The sequence below is a fragment of the Urocitellus parryii genome, chromosome 10 (assembly GCF_045843805.1).
Source record: "Urocitellus parryii isolate mUroPar1 chromosome 10, mUroPar1.hap1, whole genome shotgun sequence".
Taxonomy (NCBI): Eukaryota; Metazoa; Chordata; class Mammalia; order Rodentia; family Sciuridae; genus Urocitellus; species Urocitellus parryii.
The window spans coordinates 34968342-34986608 of NC_135540.1; the positions used below are offsets into that span (position 1 = coordinate 34968342).

Genomic DNA, 18267 nt, shown 5'->3' on the forward strand with positions numbered 1-18267 from the left:
CTATGGCTCTTCTATTTTATTCCACTGGTCTTCATGTCTGTTTTTATGCCAGTATCATGCTGGTTTTGTTACTATTATAAAAATCAGTGATGCCTCCAATATTGCTCTTATTGCTCAGTAGGACTATTCTCAGTCTTTTATTCTTCCTAACAAGTTATAGGACTTTTGTTTTTCTTTTCTGGTTCTGTGAAGAATATTATTGGTGGTATTTTGATGGGGACTGCATTGAATAAATATAACACTTTTGGTAATATGATGATTTAGACAACATTAATTCTGCCTATCTAAGAATATGGAATGTCTTTCCATCTTCTAAGGTCTTCTTCAATTTCTTTCTTCAGTGTTCTATAGTTTTCCTTGTTGAGGTCTTTCACCTTAGTTAGATTAATTCCCAAGTACTTTATTTTATTTTACTTTTTAGGTTATTGTGAAATGGATAGTTTTCTTTCTCCATAGAATCACTATTGGAATAATGAAAGCTCTTGATTTATGTATGTTAATCTTGTATACTGCCATCTTGCTGAATTTATTTATCAGGTTTAGAAATCTTCTGATGAGTTTTTGGGTCTTCAAGATAGGATCATGTCATCAGCAAATAGAAATAATTTTACTTATTTTTCTATTTATATCCCTTCAATTTCCTTCTTTTGCTTGATTCCTCTGTCTAGAGTTTCAGGGACTATATTGAATAGCAATAGTCAGAGTGAATATTCTTGCCTCATTTCTGATTTTAGAAGAAATGCTTTCAGTTTGTTTCCATTCACTATGTTGGCTTTGGGTTTGTCATATATTATAATCTTTATTATGTTGAGACAAGGTCCCTCTAACCCTAATTTCTTGAGCACTTTTAATTAAGATGGGAAACTACTCTCTTTATACCTTCATCCCTATCCCTTTCAACTGAAGGTATCACAACTATATATTTTATATGTTGTATGTCCTAATATATAAACCAATAATTCTTTTAAATGCTTTGTTCTCTTATGTAAAAGTTATAACACAGAAATGGAAGTTATACTATTAGTTTATGAACTAATATTTTAATATTATTGTTCTCAAATCATGTAGAAAAACCCAAAACAATCTTAATTATCATCATTGTAGAAACATAAAAAATTATAAAATAACACATCTTCTTAATTTTATCATTAGATTAAACTTAGTTCAAATTAAAACTTTATCACACAAACTTAAACAATATTCCATTTCAACTTTTAACTCCTGGATATGCACATAGACAAGCTGCACATCAATGCCCACCAAAATAAGTATACAAACATTTGGTGAGAGATATTATTCATAATATTCCAAATTTTTATATACTCTAAGTGTCCATTAACAGCAGAATGATATATAAAAATTCAGTTGATTCTCATTATTTCTGAAAGTTATTCTATAAAATCACCATAAACACTGAATTGCTGAATATTACACTACTGTTCCTAAGGAAAATAGAGATTCCTTGAAGCTTCTGGCCACAATATTTTAATCAACAAATCAAAACATAATATATAGAGGTATATGTTTAAGCATACCTTCTTTAATATATATTATTGACCAATTAAAACAGAACTCATCACCAACAATACTATAATTCATGCCTGAACAACACTTACAATTAGGTATATCACAGCTTTACATTTAGGAATACTAGGCAGTATTTCAACCCTATAGTTAAAGCTCATGTTGAACACTAAAATTATCCCAATAGCATAAAAATGCAAAACAAAACAAGTTATCAAATTAATTCTGATGGGAATGTGCATGTCCAATAATGAAGTTTTGTGACTATGAATATATTTTTGAGGTTATAAGAAATTTTAAGTATATGATTTATAAATTCAGAATTCTCAAATAACAATATTCAGTGCTAGCCAGTTTACCTACAACAACAAAAGAAAGAATTATACACAAGACACATAAAAGCAAAACTTTGCATTAGGTACAAATAGCTTAATTCAATTAATAAAAATTATATGTTTCCATGTATATAACGTTCAAAATATGGCAATACTTAAATATACTGACAAACATTTACATAATTTTTACTTCTGGATGGGCAATATTTAGAAAGAATAATACAATATTATTATTTTAATCACAGCATCATAAGGAGAACATGTTTGGCCTGAGGCCTAATTCTCTAACCAAGAAAAATGTAAGTGCTAGATTCTATACCAAATCTCTACAGTCATATTGTATCAGAATATAATTTTTACCCATTTTATCAATGTATAAGGTCTTATATATTCTCCTGAGTATTTCATAGTTATAATAGGTACTTAGAAAAATGATATAATTTATGTGATCATTACCATAGCATTTGAACATTTTTATTATCAATACTTTCTATTAATTTTAAATTTGACATCATTGTCTGAAGGTGGAATTCTATTAATAATAAGTGATGTTAAATTTTCCCACTTTTAACTATCTAGTAGGTAATATATATTCATTGGGTGTAGGTCTCCAGATAAAATTAAACTTAAAGACCAGTCTTGATAATTGCTGAAACATACATAAAATTCTAAATTGCTGGCTGAGTCTTGATCATCCTAAACTAAATGCTTCTGATTTATGCTGGTATATATTACAGTGGGGAAAAAAATGATTTATGCTGGTATATATTACAGTGGGGAAAAAAAAACTGGTCGAAAGCCAGAAGTCTTAGAATCACATGCAAAACAGGTGAAATATTTAGCAATATTTACCTTTATAGTATTTAAGTAGATAGTGAACCATTAGTTCAGATATTCATGATAAATGTGTAAGCTTTGAAGCCTTATAGTTTTCTATCAGAATAATTTTTCATAAATTCACTTATAATTGTACAGTTTATTTTAAAATTATAAATTGAACCACTAGACTGATTATCCACTGTGAATTCGTAACCCTGGAATTATTAGAGCTTTCTAGTAGAAATACATTCATCCTTTTATTTCTTTTATTTATGATATTCAACACACCTCATAATAGACAATCAATAAGTGAATGTAAGATGGAAAGATGAATATTTGGATGGATTGGTGGATAGATGTATGGATGTGTGGGGAGCCATTCTCACACGTGACTGGGCGACTCCTGGTTTGGGTCTGAGGCGTTCTGGCTGTGTCAGAACTTTCCAGGCCCTCTCCTGATGAGAGAACCCGTCCGTGTGGGGTGTGACTGACCACTGAACCCCGGGGGCCCAATCACTGACCCTGACCTTGGAGTGCGGCCCCCCCTCAACCTTCATTGGATGGAATTCTCCCCTAAATTTCTTGTTCCCCAATAAAAGGCTACTCCCTGGCGTGCTCACTCTCTCTCTCCTGCTAGCCCTGAGTAGTCCTTGCTGCCCTACCGGGCGGTTAGAGGTGGGAACCACACAGGGGAGCCGGCTGGGACCTGGTCATAGAATAAGGTAACTGAGTCTGTGTGTTTTATTTCCATCTCGCTAGCTAACTTTTATGCCAAGAACCTCATTAATGAAACCATTGCGCTGGCCGCATGGTGGATGGATGAATCCCCTTAAAGCTGTTTATGAATATTAGAATTTGCATAGTCCTACTTTTTCAAAAATAGAGGATTAATTTCAACCAATATTTATTAAAAATTCTGTATAAGTAAAGGAATGCATGGTTCCACTGTCTTTAAGAAATTTTGATGTTCAATGGGTATATATAGCACTTCACATCTCTACATCTGCTATTAATGTTTTCCGTTCATATAGCACTTAAAAATTCATCTAATTCTTAAAATAACTATAAGATATATAGTCATTATTCTTATTTAGCAGATTATATGTATCTAAAGCTGTTTTAAGTTTCCTTCCTCTGAGCTAAGAAGTAAAAAATCAAGACATTCCAGGGCCCACTTTTGGAGGCAGATCATTTGGATACCTATACTGCCCAATGATCATTATGATTTTGATTTCAAGTAAATTGTCCAAGTAGTTTAGCCTTAGAAAGAGCAAATGCTGAAGCAGTTGGTAGCTGAAAATGGAAGTGTGAATTGAACAGATTGTGAAAAGATCACCATGGCAATGTTTATTAGAGATTATTTTTCCTATCATTGGCCTATGAAGATATTTATTATTTTGTAACTATCTGGTAAATTCTTCTACATTCCTATTTTTTATTAAGAGACTATTATCTCAGCTTTTGCTAAGAATACAAAAATAAAGATTTTATTCTAGTTCTATAATAATAATTAGAAATGTTTTTATTAGACCCTGAACTGGGCCTTTCCTTACTTGGGACAGAATAAGAAACTTGCAAAGATGATTTGTGTGGAAACAGTCATGTTAATGCTGTAATGTATTCATAAACCTAATTTTTTAATAGTATATATAAATATTTTCCTTAAAGAACACAATGTTTCTCAAAGAATTGAAGGAGAAGACAGATTCCAGAAAATGTAACTATTTTCCAATTATCTAGGTAAAAAACACATTATTAATGACAATCAAAATGATAATGTACAAGTTACATGGTAGCTGAGAACTGGATTAATGTAAATGATTTCCAAAACTCACTTTCAAACATAGCAATCATTCATACCTGGACAACTTTTTGGGACTGCACATCAACGATAAGGACTCTGTCCAAAGTTGGCTGTGCAACATAAATGAACTTGTCTTTGACATTAACAGCAGAGGCCCACACACATTTCTGAACTTCATCTTCCTCAGCTTTGGGACAGACTTCATCCTGTAATTTAGGGAAATGGTAGTAAAATTCACATCTTAAATTATAGAACAGGCATGAGAATTTCATGGATAAAATTAATGTTTGTGCTTTATTGCTTTCAGCATCAAATGTTAAACATGTCTATAGAAAGTATTAAATAAAACAGGATGTAGAGTGCATTTCGCTTTATTAAATATGTATGGAAATCAATGTGAAATTGGTTCCTTTAAGATAAATCTTATGTCCTGAATTACTGATTTTTATACTTCAATGCAGTGCTTTCATTCTTTACTACTTGTTTAAAACTCAGCAACTTCAGGAAAACATAGTAAGCCCAGTATTTTCTCTCCAATTTTCCGAGTCTTTACTTGCTTTAACAGAAAAATATCACACTAATGCATATTCAAATCTTCTCAGAATATTGATGACTACCCCCCCAAGCATTTGCATAGCCTTGTCAAAAATCCTAACTGGTTTTAATCTTCTAATTTGTTGTGAATCAGAAGCTTTGAGAAATTATTGTAAAGGACTTATTCACAATAGCTATTTTCTTATTCAATTTGGTATAGCAGGAAAAATTTACAAAATCCTTTAATCTACCCACATCTTTTTGTTTTGTTTTGTCTTGTTTTGGGGGGGGTACCCGGGATTTAACTTAGGGATACTCAATCACTGAGCCACATTGACCAGCCCTATTTTGTATTTTATTTGGAGACATGGTCTCACTGAGTTACTTAATGCCTCACTTTTGCTGAGGCTGGCTTTGAACTCATGATCCTCCTGACTCAGCCTCTGGAGCCACTGGGATTATGGGCATGTGCCACTGCACCTGGCTAAACTACCCATGTCTTTTGACTTTACTCTTTTGCTCTAGAATTGCTTTCTGGTTGAAGATTGTATGCTTTGTGTGAGATCATCATAAATGAGGCCAAAAAAAAAAAAAAAGCAAACAAACAAAAGAAAACCCTCCATTTCCTTCTGTCCTTAATTTTGTTTACAAATGATTTTTTAGGGAATTCATAAGCCTGTGATTCAGGGAGAAAAATCATAAGTATATGAAAAGTGTCATTTAGCTCATGATTTATATTTCCATGTGTTTCTTTAATTTACTCATGATCCTTTCAATTTACTTAAAAATTAGAAAAGTCACTAAGAAGAGAGATTGGTTGAACTATTCATAAAATATATGTGTGATAATAAACATTTATTTATATAATGATAATTATTCCAGGGTTCCATTTTACTTATTATTTAGCTCTTATCATTAATAACTAATGTCTAATTTATTTGATTTGTATGTTCCAGTTATTACTTGCTTAGCTGTTATAATAATACCCTTTTTTTCTAATTTTTGTAAAACAGTTTTTCTTTAGAGATCCCATTCACTATTTGCGTTTAATATGCATGACATAATCAACAACACTTTCAAAGCCAGGGACATGATGGTATATCATATAATTACAGCTAGTTGGGAAGTAAAGCAGGAGGATTACTTGAGCCAAGAAGTTTCATATCAGCCTAGACAATATAGTGAGACCCACTTTCAAGTAAGAGGAAAACACATTTTGTCAACATCATTAAACATTTATTTTTTATTTTAAGATGATACTGAAAGAAGATATATACCACATTTGACTTTTGGAAAATATATTAAATATATAATAATATAATCTTTCTAGGGCAGCATGATCATTATCAGTGGTTTTTCTATTTGCATAGAAAATAATGTGAATAACATAGCGCTTTGGAATGAGATAGTTGTGATCTGCTGCTTATGTTTTCTAAATATCCAATCTAATTCAGGAAGCACATAGTGTACCCACTTATTTTTCATATCTAGTCCAGCACTGCACGGTTCAAAACAGCAAAAGTTGTTCCAGGGTGCCTGGACACAAGCAAAAGCCCTGCAAACTAAGCACTTAATGTATGACTGATTCAGGTACTCTGGGTTTGTAAAATGAACTCCAATTTAATGAGTGCACCATAACTATTACAGTGTGACTATAAGTGGGGTCAACACAAGTGACATCCCTTGCATCCTTTAAGCAATAGCATAAACCTGAGAGCAAAAATCTGTCCTCAGAACCTGTTCAAAATAGAGTACAGTATTGAAATTTAATTTATTAATTCCTACAAAACATTTTTTTTCCTGTGGAAAACTTTGCTTCAAAAATATGCTGGATGTTGTTGACAAGGGCTCATTTTGTTAGGAACAAACACTACATAAAATATGTACTTGAGAGATACGAAGAGGTAGGGAAAAAGTGAAACCTAAGGTTGATGAAAGGCTTTGAATACAGTGAAATTGTTTATAAGTTCTTTGCTGTTGTGTAAAAACTACCAAACAAACCTGCCAAAATAATGAGAAAAGTGTGACTGACCTGACACATAGCTGTCAGACAAACAACTGCTGAAACTAGAAGCAATTTGTACCCCTTTGTTTTTCTGCAAAACTATTCAACAGTAAAATAAACTGCTCTTCTGGGAATTATTTTCTGTTAGTATGTTGTCCCCATAAGACATTCCTGACCAGACATACAATCATTTTTACAAAGCCATTAAATTTTTCCTGATAGTTACAATGAATTTTTTTGCTTTTCTTGATGTCATTATTTCTGATTACAGCCAATTATGACCTACTTCATAATAGCACTCTTAGTTTTTCAGGTTACATATATTGATACTTATTTATATGGATGGGAATTGTAGAGAAATGTTTTTCACATGCATTAGACATTTAATGAGAAAAAAAGAAGATAAAAATGACAGATAAAAATAAGATTAAATAATACATAATGAAGAAGAAAATTACCAGGAATTATATCAAAATATTATTGAGAAGAATATTATGAAATGTATACTACCACTTAGAGTGAAAGAGTTATTAAGATATTAGAACTAATCAGGATGAAAGTTGGTAAGAAAAAAAATACAATTCTAGTTCAATATTAGGACTTATTCCTGTTGGACCTTTTTCATAATAAGTCACATATTTTCTGCAGATTTATTATCTTTTCCCCAAATTTTAAAGGCCTATAAGATATTTTTCAACTGGTGGTATAAATTTTAATTTTACAATTACAGTAGTGTTAATGTACCTGCTTTGCTAAACCTAACTGTGTCAAAGAGACAAATATATACACTTATCTTCTATTAGAACCTTGTCATTTTTACTTGTTATCCTTATTACCCATTAGAATGCTTTGTCCTCAAATTTCCACTTTCTCTTCCTTTTCCTCATCCCTCCCCTCCTGGTATATCCTGTATCACTCTTAGAGAAGACAAATGTAATTTGTATAATCACCTCTATTTTCCTTGCATCCAGCTCCACAAGTTCCTGGTATAACCCCTTCTGATTCTCTCCAACCTTAGAAGATTTGTGCATCATTCCCTATTTTTAGAAAGACTTACACTACATTTTATTTACAACTTTATTTTGTTTCCAAGAATTCAAGCATGCACCTTTCCTCCAAACTTAAAAACTATAAAACAACTTTAATTGGATTCATCGCTTTCCCTTCCAACCATCCATCTTATTCTCTTCACATTGTTGAAAAGCTTTCTAGAATGTTACTTCCATTTCCTGAATTTTCACTCTAAACACAATTTACCTTGAATTGCTTTTATTATACTATTTATTCCAAAGGAGATGTTTTCAAAGACATTAGTGGGCTCAGAATTTCCAATCATTAGCCTTTAGTCCTCTAGGGAATTAGCAGTTGAGTACTTATTATGTGAAGGATACTATGCAATGTCAATTCTATAAATGAAATATGAATGTGCCTCATTGCCACAGTATGATTCCAAGTTGCTGCTTTTGGCTGTTTCAACTACTGGATTTCTTGGGAAATGTTCTTTCATTTTTGTAAGGCAAGAATAAGCAAATAAGGGCCAAAGAAAATTTGGTCCATTATCTATTGTGTGGAATCCAGCAGATAAGAATATTGTTTTAACAATTGGGGGGGGAAAAAGAGTGTCACAATTTCATGACATATAAACAATGTGTGATATTCAGATTTATATAAATAAAAGTTTATTTAGACACAGATAAACACTCATTTATTTAAATAATGTCCATGTATGCTTTCATGCAGCAAAGATAATCACCATAGGAACTATAAAGCCTAAGAAATTTACTCTAGCCAATAACAGAAGTCATGTTGCTAACCTCTGTTTTAGTATACATTCCTACTCTAGGTATTATTTTAGTCTTCTTAGTTAAATTCTTTTTGAATGTGGTGACTTCTTTATTTTCTGTTCCCTAAATGTAGCTTCAGGAATGCAATAGCTCAGACTTCAGTTCTCTGCTCTATTTACATTAAATACCTCTGAAGGCTCATTCATTCTGATTATCTGATTACTATTATAATCAGATGACACCCACTGAGTAATCTCTTGCTTTCCCATTCATCAGGGCTTCTCCTTTCCATCTCCTTCCAGAAAAATTGTTGTATGGATTCTTTAAAATAGAAATATAGTATATAGTAAAAATTAAAAAGGAAGTATTAAAGGTGATCCAAATTTTAAACAAAGAGATAACTCAAAGAAAAAGTGAAATATTTGTATGCGTCAACACACAGACAGATGATCAGAGCTGGTTTACATAAGGGAAGTTAAAAATATCAAAGTTGTTTAGACTATTAGGTATAAAGTAACAGAATAGACTGGACAATAAAAATAATGTATAAATTTGCATATAGGACAATAACATATTTTGTCCTATCTTTTAGGGAAAAAAAGGAAAATATAAGCAAATTTAACTAATGAACAATGGAACTAGGAAGATGGGAAACTACAGTGCTGAAGGACAAGAGGTGGGTCAGGGTTCTGTTGGATAGAAAAAAGCAAATCTCTGATTCTATGATTGCCAACATGTTATGCAAGTACTCAGTTGTAAATGAAAACCAGTGGAATCAGTACAACAAAGAACATATGCAAGAAATAAGATGGCTTAAGATACATGCACTCAGCTTGGGCAATATATTAGGCAATTTTGTGGAGCCACCCAAGATCATAGAGACTCCTGGACAGATATATACTGAATGGAAAGGTATGTTGATAAAGGAAGTAAAAAAAGTTTGATGTTTAATAAATGCATGTGTATAGGCATTTATGTTGGGAAACTTGAAAAAATATTGCAGATCTGGTTCTTTCACTTATTTAGTCATTACATATTGAAAATAGACCTATTTTAGTTTTTTTTTTTTTTCATTGTTACCTTTTTATGCTACTCTACCTCTGAAATTGGCAAGGAGTTCCCTCTCTTGGTAGCAATTAAAAATTTGATTGGGATGGTTGTTCTTATGACTGCCATTTTATGTGAGTCAATTGCTCTCCTGGTTTCTTAATGTCACAATAATAAATAAGGTTGCTGCATAGGATAAAGAAGAATTAATCACCAAGTTCCTTCTGTTTTTCTAGAGTCTCCCTCAATGATTCTTTAGTAGTGTGTCTCTTTTGGGAAAAACAAAAAAAAAAATAATTAAGAATTAATTTTAACCACTTAAAATTTATACATTAATCTCCATTGTTCTCCAACATATGTCATGTGCTTTAACCAGATTATCTCCTTACTATTTCATAAAAATGATTTTCCACAGCAAATGAAAACACAAAACCCATTTTTAAATTAAATTTTCAATCTACTGTTGGCAGACATATTTCCAATTTCTATATAATGCATCCCTAACTACTATGGGTCTTAGTGATTTTTCTTTTCTCTGAACTCTAATAGAATTTATATTTGTGACACACAATTCAGCATTTAATCAAATTGCTGTTTAATCAATTGATTACATTTAATCAAATTGCCATTCAACTTGGCTTATTTCATATTTGATTGTTAGCCTTTCATTCACAATTAAAAAATTACTCTTTGCTATTCCTGTATTTCCACATTTTCTAAATGTAATAGTGAAGTATAATATTTCTTCAGTAAATATGTGCTTAAGTCTCATTTATTATAGCCAAAGATGCGACACAAAAAGTGCTGCCCAATCCTCAATCATGCCATTAGACACTATGCCTTGTTATCCAGAATCACTGAGGAAATAAAGTCAAGAACAATGCCAGTCCAAATGTGACCTTGGGACTGCAGGTTATTTGATGTACCATTTGTTGTCAAGCAGAAAATAACATGGAAATGGCAAATAGTCATCTCCAACATTAATAGCCATTTGATATTATACAACATCCATGTATGTGCTCAGAGGACCTGTTTTCTTAAACAGTATTTAGGCCAGTTGGGGTATAGTTGAAGCCAGAATTAGACTGGCAACCAATATAGATAGGTAAATCGAGGCAGGTCAGATTCAGTAAGGCCAATTTTGAGTGAGTCCCAGAAAGCTGGAGACTATCCCTTGAGGGATTGAAATGTTAATTCCTTTAGAGCCCTACTCCAAGAACCTCCTCATGCTCCAAACCCTTGTTAAAATAATCTGTCCCAGGAATTGCTCCTCCCTACAGGAAGCTATAAGGTTGTTAATTACTGTGTCCTTGACTGCTGCATCCTGCCCTTCCTCCTTCAGCCCACCAGTTTCCCACCTTTTGGCCATCCCTGGGAGCATTTCCTAAACCTAGTCAAATGCCTAGTCACAAACACAGGAAGGAGAAAGATAAGGCGGAAAAGGCAGGAGAACAAAGGAATCCTAGGACACATTAAAAGGGCAGAACACCTCCCTTCTTGGGAGACCATGATACCAGCTATGGCCCCCTTCTCCCTTACCAGAGTAGTCTGTTACCCCTTTTTAAATAAACCCGGCTTTATATGCTTGCCTCAGCATGCTTTTCTAATGTTCAAACTTAAACATGTGAGAAAGTACAACTCTAACCAGCGGTATCATTGTGAAGTTTAACTGAAGGATTTCATATGGTAAAAACTAACTACTAGTTTAAAAAAAAAAAAGTAGATTGAGCCCAAAACAATGTAATTCTTTCCCACAAAGAATTTGAGAAACAGTAAATAAGCTTTCTTTGCTAGCTATTTTTTTTCTCTCAATTTTTCTTACATATTTATATATATGGAAATATATATCTCTATCTATCTATCTATCTATCTATCTATCTATCTATCTATCTATCTATCGTCTGTCTATCTATCTATCTCCCAAAAGGTGTTACATCCTAAGTCCATGGTATAAATAAAAAGGTGAATAATTGAATACTTAGAAAAAAAGTACTTTATCAAAAACAATATAGTTTAAATAATACTTCTGGATGAACATTTATTCAGTTTGTCACAAATCAAGGCAAATAAAACAGGAGTTCTTTTGTATTGGATAAGACTTTTTAGGTCTAGATTTCCATATTTCTCATAGCTTTGTAGTAACATGTGAATGGTGTGGATGTGTGTGTATGTAATCTAGGCTGAGCTATTCATAAACACACTGGATATAATGTTTTATTTTATAAGAAAAATCCGACTTTACAATACTACATTAAATAATTTAACAGTAATAGATATCTTCACTTTTAACCATTTTTAAAGACACTAAGTTTAAAGTACTTTTATCACTTTTAGTTTATAAATGAAGCCACTGATAGTTTATAAACAAAGTAACATTCTTTGATAATAATTTTAACATAATTTATATTATTTAATGGTTAGTTGCTATTAAAAATAAACATTTGATTTTGTTTAGTTATATTGTGAAAGGATACTAGATAATCTATATACAAGGGTATTTTCTACATTTTTGTCAGAGAGGAATCATGAGAAAAGATATAGCGTTTTTTAAAATCTTTAGAAATAAGTATTATTTTAATAGAAAAATGTTGATCTGCTCCTACCTTCATTTTAGGTGGAAACTCTGAGATAAAAGTTACATTTTCTTTGTCTACCCCCAGTAAAATTATATACCTATTATACATTTTCTAAAGAATTTATTTTTCTTTCTCACTTTTTACCTGACAAATAATGTCCAGCTACATCATCCATTTCAGGAAAATCCCTTAGAATAAGGATATGAAAACAAGATTAAAACAAAATTAACTAAAACTGATCTTGTGACTTAGTTGAACTCAAATCCTTAAAAAATGTACACAGATTATAAAATCAGAATGATGCTATGTACAACTATCTTTTAATTTGTCAAATAATTTCACATATGAGCTATCCAATGTAGTATAAATTTTTGTGAAATTATGCTAGTAAATACCTGTAGTTTGAAAGTTACAAATTAAAGATTAACTATTTTCTAATGAAAATGACACTAGATATAGGATCTTTAACATGGTATGCCATTCTCCTCTGTTCCTACATAAAGAGCAAATTTTTCATAATTAAAATAGAAGTGAAATAGGACCAATTGCTGCTGTCTTTTTTCATGATGGAAGGAATTACACTTTGGAGAGAGCCAGCACAGAGATCCAGTTGCCACAGAAACACTGTGGTGGTATTTGCAGGCAACTCAGTGATACTGCCAGTAGTTGTGCTTCTCCATATGCATCTCACATTACATTTTCTTTAAAGCTATACAGATGAGATTTAAAATAGAATGCTTCACAGGCAGTCATGTGTAAATCTACATTTATGTCTTTAAGGCAACTCAGCTGATCTTGGGAAAGGTATTTAAGTTAGAGGAAATGCAGTATTATTCTCTCCTTTGTGCCCCATTGTACCTATGTCTATAAAAGGAGCTTTCACATATGAGTGAATTTATGATTTATAGATTTGCTGCATTCTTGTCTTTTTTCCCTCCTTAGGACCTACCTATCACAAAGCCTGACAGGAACAACTCCCAACAAAGATCTGTGGATTAACAAGTAAACAAACCTCATCTAAGAAATTCATGAGTGAATGAAAAAAGAAATGTACACATACACAATGGAATATTATTCAGCCACAAATTAGGAGGAAATCCCATCATTTACAACAGAGGTGGAATTGGAAATCATTATGTTACATGAAATAAGCTAAGTACAAAGAGACACATAGCACATGATATCACTCATGCAGGAAATATAAAAATATTGATCTCAGAGAAGTTGAGAGTTCAATGGTAGTTATCAGAGAGAGGGGAAAGAAAGATGGGGAAAGGCAGATTAAGTACTAAATTACAATCAGGAGTGACTCTCCAGTGTGCAAAATAGGGGGATTCTAGATGATGATAATGTATAGCACATTTCAAAAAGCTTGAGGATTTGTAATGATTTTACAATAAATAACTGATAAATATTTGAGTATATTTGTTTAAATTGATTACAACATTATACAATGCATATATACATCAAAACATGACATCTCATAAATATGTACAAGTTTTTATATATAATACTTTAAAATAAATTTAAATAAAATAATTAAACTACTGCAGAAGGAAACTACCAGAGATCCCATTAAAAATGACTCCATATTACCTTTATGAGTTATTCAATATGAAATATTTATTTTAAAATATAGCCAGAAAAATAAATTTTATGTGTGTGTTAAATTATGATATAATTGTGTGCTGACTTGTACGTGTGCAACTGTATAAACATTGGTAGCTGCTAGAATTCTGTTGTTTTCTAAAATTTGGAAATAATTATTTAGTGTAGTTCATTATATTGATGAGTAAGACCTAAACAACTATTGGCGTTTCCATTAATTTGCTAAATAATGTATAATATCTTCTCTAAAAGCTGATAATATACTGAACCATGATTTCCTTTCCTTTCTACCTCCCAAATAATTAAAATTAATATTGGTGACCTATATGAAATACAGAAAAGAATTAAATAAACAAATGCCTTCACCATTAAATTTTCAGAACTATTTTCATCATCTAAAATGTAAACGAGGAATCAAACAAGTGTTCTAAAAATTATAGAGAAATAAAAATTCTGAAAATATATAAGGACTATAGGGTCAAGTAATCATTAAAATAATAAACATATCCCACAAAAACTTTGAAATTAAAGTTAAACATAGTATAAAAAAAGAAAAATGAGGAATATGTAAACAAACATCAGCTTTCCCACAGTAACACCAATAGAAAATATTCAATACTGATAATTCAAGATATATCACTGCAAAGCAAATTATTTAAAGAGATAAACTTGATTGCATGGAATGAAACTGGCTTAGGGAGGCATGACAGAAGAAACAACTATTTAATATAATAAGTTCTTTCATTTTCTTTTTGCCATAAATATATTAATATAAAAATATTAGATACTTTTTTGTGAATACAAAATATACTTTGGAATACTACAGTTTAAGTCACATATAATAAGATAAATTTGTATCACTTTGTAAATCTCAAGTACAATTTTTTTTTAGGATTAATGATATCTGTAATTGATGGTGCTTCTATCAGTTAAAACTCTTCAATTTACCCTTAAAAAGTAATTCTAGTAACCTTAACTACATTTCTTTCTAAAGTATATGGAAGTTACCTTTTTATGTGTATAAGTGGGTGCTTATTACTCATATAAAAATGTTTGTAAATATTGACCACGGATTATCTGAGACACACATGATTCTTGTCACATTGTCTGGTATTTGGCACAAATCTCCGAAAAGGATTTAATATACTGTTTAGATAATGTCTCTGGACTTCCTTAATAATGCTGTATTACTCCATTGGACGCATTTGCACACTTTATAAGCTTTGCCATGGTTGCGCCTCCTAATACTTATCTAATATACTGAAGTCTGATAGAAACGCAAAGTGAGAATTGTAAAACAGTGTGATTTTAAATAAAACATTAAAAGACCTTTTTAAATCTAGGACTTCAATGACTAATTTCATAAACTTATTTCTTTTGAAATCTACAGAATAATCTTCTAAGGAATATTTATAAGCAGTTTACATTACTCTCCTTAGGAAACTCTTCATGGGATATGATTGTAACCACAAAGGGACAAAAGCTTAAATTTTTATCACTCTATAATTCTTTCTAAGTTAAGCCATGTTTGAATAGAGACCCACAGAGAAAAGACTAAGTGGGGAAACATTTTGATTACCTTTCTGGCATGTTGAATGAAAAAGTTGCTTACTGATTCATGGGGAAAGGAATTGTCCACATTGTGAGAAAGGGTTAGTGTTTTAACAAGTATTTTTTGTGGACCAAGTTTGGGAAAATAATAATTGGATTAGAAACAGAATGAAGGAAAGAGGTAATTGGAAGTATTACTAAGGGAATTCACACATGCTCCCAAGGCTGTGTTCCTCCAGGTAAGGAGGGAACACCCTCAGAGAAAAGAATGTGGACTACCACATTCCCCATTTCTAATTTCAGTGTCCATTTTTTAATATCTAAATATTTTGGACACTGTGGACAGCATATTTCTGTATACAAATCTTATACTAATAAAGTACTAATTTTCAAATGCAGGTATTCTTAAACCAGAATAGAAACATTTTAGAGATTCATATCAGACTTCTTGTAATAAGGATAGTGAATTCAAATGATACTCTTTGATATCATTCTAATTAGCATTAAAACTAGGAATAGGCTGGGTGTGGTAGCACACTCCTGTAATCCCAGTGGCTTGGGAGGATGAGGCAGGAGGATTGTGAGTTCAAAGTCAGCTTCAGCAATTTAGCTAGGCCTCAAGCAACTCAGTGAGACTCTGTCTCTAAATAAAATATAAAAAGAGTTGGGAATGTGGCTTACTGGTTCAGCACCCCTGAGTTCAATCCTCAGTACCAAAAACAAACAAAAAAAAACCAAACTGGGAATAGAACCTTTAAGTTCTATAATATAGAACCTATGTACAATAAGACAGGGGTGGTTTTCTTTAAAGCTCTTCTAGGACATAAAGAATACATAACACCATGGTGTTTGTGAAGAAGAGCATTTAGATCTATAATAAGCCAGATCTATAAACATAGATGGTGACTGAATTTAAAGACCATTAAACAATAAGAGTGACAGATAAAGATGACACCATAGTTGAAAACCAAAAGAGTGAAAAAGTAGGCAATATTGGAAAAGATTGTCATTGTTGACCTTGTAATTTTAAACATCTTTTTCCAACCTCATTTCAGTTTGAGTTCTGAATCCATGAGTCTGACATAGAATCGTATTTGCTTGAAGTTCATACTCTAGGCGACAAGATGAAATCCTGCATACAGCTAAGATAAATACAGCAAGAATCCTATCTAGTAAAACCACAGAACAAAAAAGGGGGGGAAGTGAAAGAATATCTGAAAGCTTGTTTATGAATCCTCACCAACTCACTCTCAAAAGCTGAAACCTAATGTTATCTGACCTTGCACCAAAATTGAACTTTTATTTAGAGCAAACCATTAGCATCTTCTGAGAGGTTTGCTGAAAGATTCTATATTCTAAATATGTCACCTTTTATCTAAAATTTACTTATCAACAAGTTATAATGGGAATAGTGTTACAATTCCCTTAATGTTGAAGTAAATATCAAAAATATTATATCCATGTTTAATCCTTTTCTTGTGGGGAAAATGATTCCAAAAAAAAAAAAAAAACCCTCATTTTCCCTACTTGTACTCAAGAGATTTATTTTCTACAATCAGATAAACTAGCTTTATTCCTATACTAGAAATTGTCTTCTACAGTATATCCACACAGGACCATTTGACCATGTGATTCTGAATTAATAAACCCATGAGGTTAATTTATCCTGAAATAATTCAATGATGAAGTATTCTATGAAACATTTAACACTAACACAGAAGACAATGGTTTTGTGAGAATTGTAAAGTAAGATAAAATATTATCATGGGTAAGAAATTAGATGTATACGTCTACATCTTTAAACTTAGAGAATGCCTTCGAAAATGAGTAGGAAAGATCATAAGCAAGAGAATACTCATTAAAGACATTTTAACCAATGTTAATTGACCATTTGTCATGTCTAAGGCATTGTACTGAACTTGTTAGGAACACAAACATGAATTAAACCTAGTCCTTGAATGCAAGAGAGGAGAGGTAAAGGTGGGTTATGTATATCCACTTGCCTAGGTCATAATACCCAGTTGTTTGGTAATATACTTCTTATTGCTCTTATTGTGAAGGTGCTTGTGGTTAATATTTAACACCAGTTAGTTTCAAGTGAAACAGTTGACCCTCCATAGTGAATATGGGTCTCCAAAGAGCAAAAATGGAGAATCTCCCTCAAGGCTTCAACATAGAATTTCTGCTTGAGTTTTTAGACTGATCTACAAACTTTAACCTGAAGGCTACATTCATTCATGTTTTTATCATCCTACTCTGACCTGTGCAGTTTGGACTCTAGATTTCCAAGAGCTATGACTTGGCTGATGTAGTAACTTAGTTTGTAGTAATGAGAAATTTGTCACTGCTTTGTCACTATTAATTTGTACATTGAATAAGAGTTCTGTGATGGGAAGAAATAAGCTAAATTTGTCATCATTTTAATCTCTTCTTCAGTTTTGTTTTGTTTTGTTTTGTTTTGGGGGGGTTGTTATCTGGGATTGAACCCAGAGGAACTTTACCATGGAGCCACAGCGGTAACACACTCCACCATTTTTTTTTTTTTTTTTGAGACAGAACCTCGCTAAGTAGTTGAGGCTGTCTTTGAAATTGGGATCCTCCTGCCTCAGCCTCCTGAGCTGCTGGGATTACAGGCATGTACCACCATGCCCAGCTTTTCTTTAATTTTTAATTTTATAGA

The 18267-nt window shown here is 32.0% G+C and overlaps 1 protein-coding gene across 3 annotated transcripts in view; it reads right to left on the reverse strand.

Moving 5' to 3' along the window:
• LOC113200259 (follistatin-related protein 5) overlaps window positions 1-18267 on the reverse strand; it is a 737045-nt gene that overhangs the window by 78417 nt on the left and 640361 nt on the right. For all 3 annotated transcript variants that reach the window (XM_077803465.1, XM_077803464.1, XM_077803463.1), the window contains one exon: window positions 4539-4688. In XM_077803465.1, coding sequence (XP_077659591.1) covers window positions 4539-4688 — 150 coding nt within the window. The remainder of the gene's footprint in view (window positions 1-4538; window positions 4689-18267) is intronic.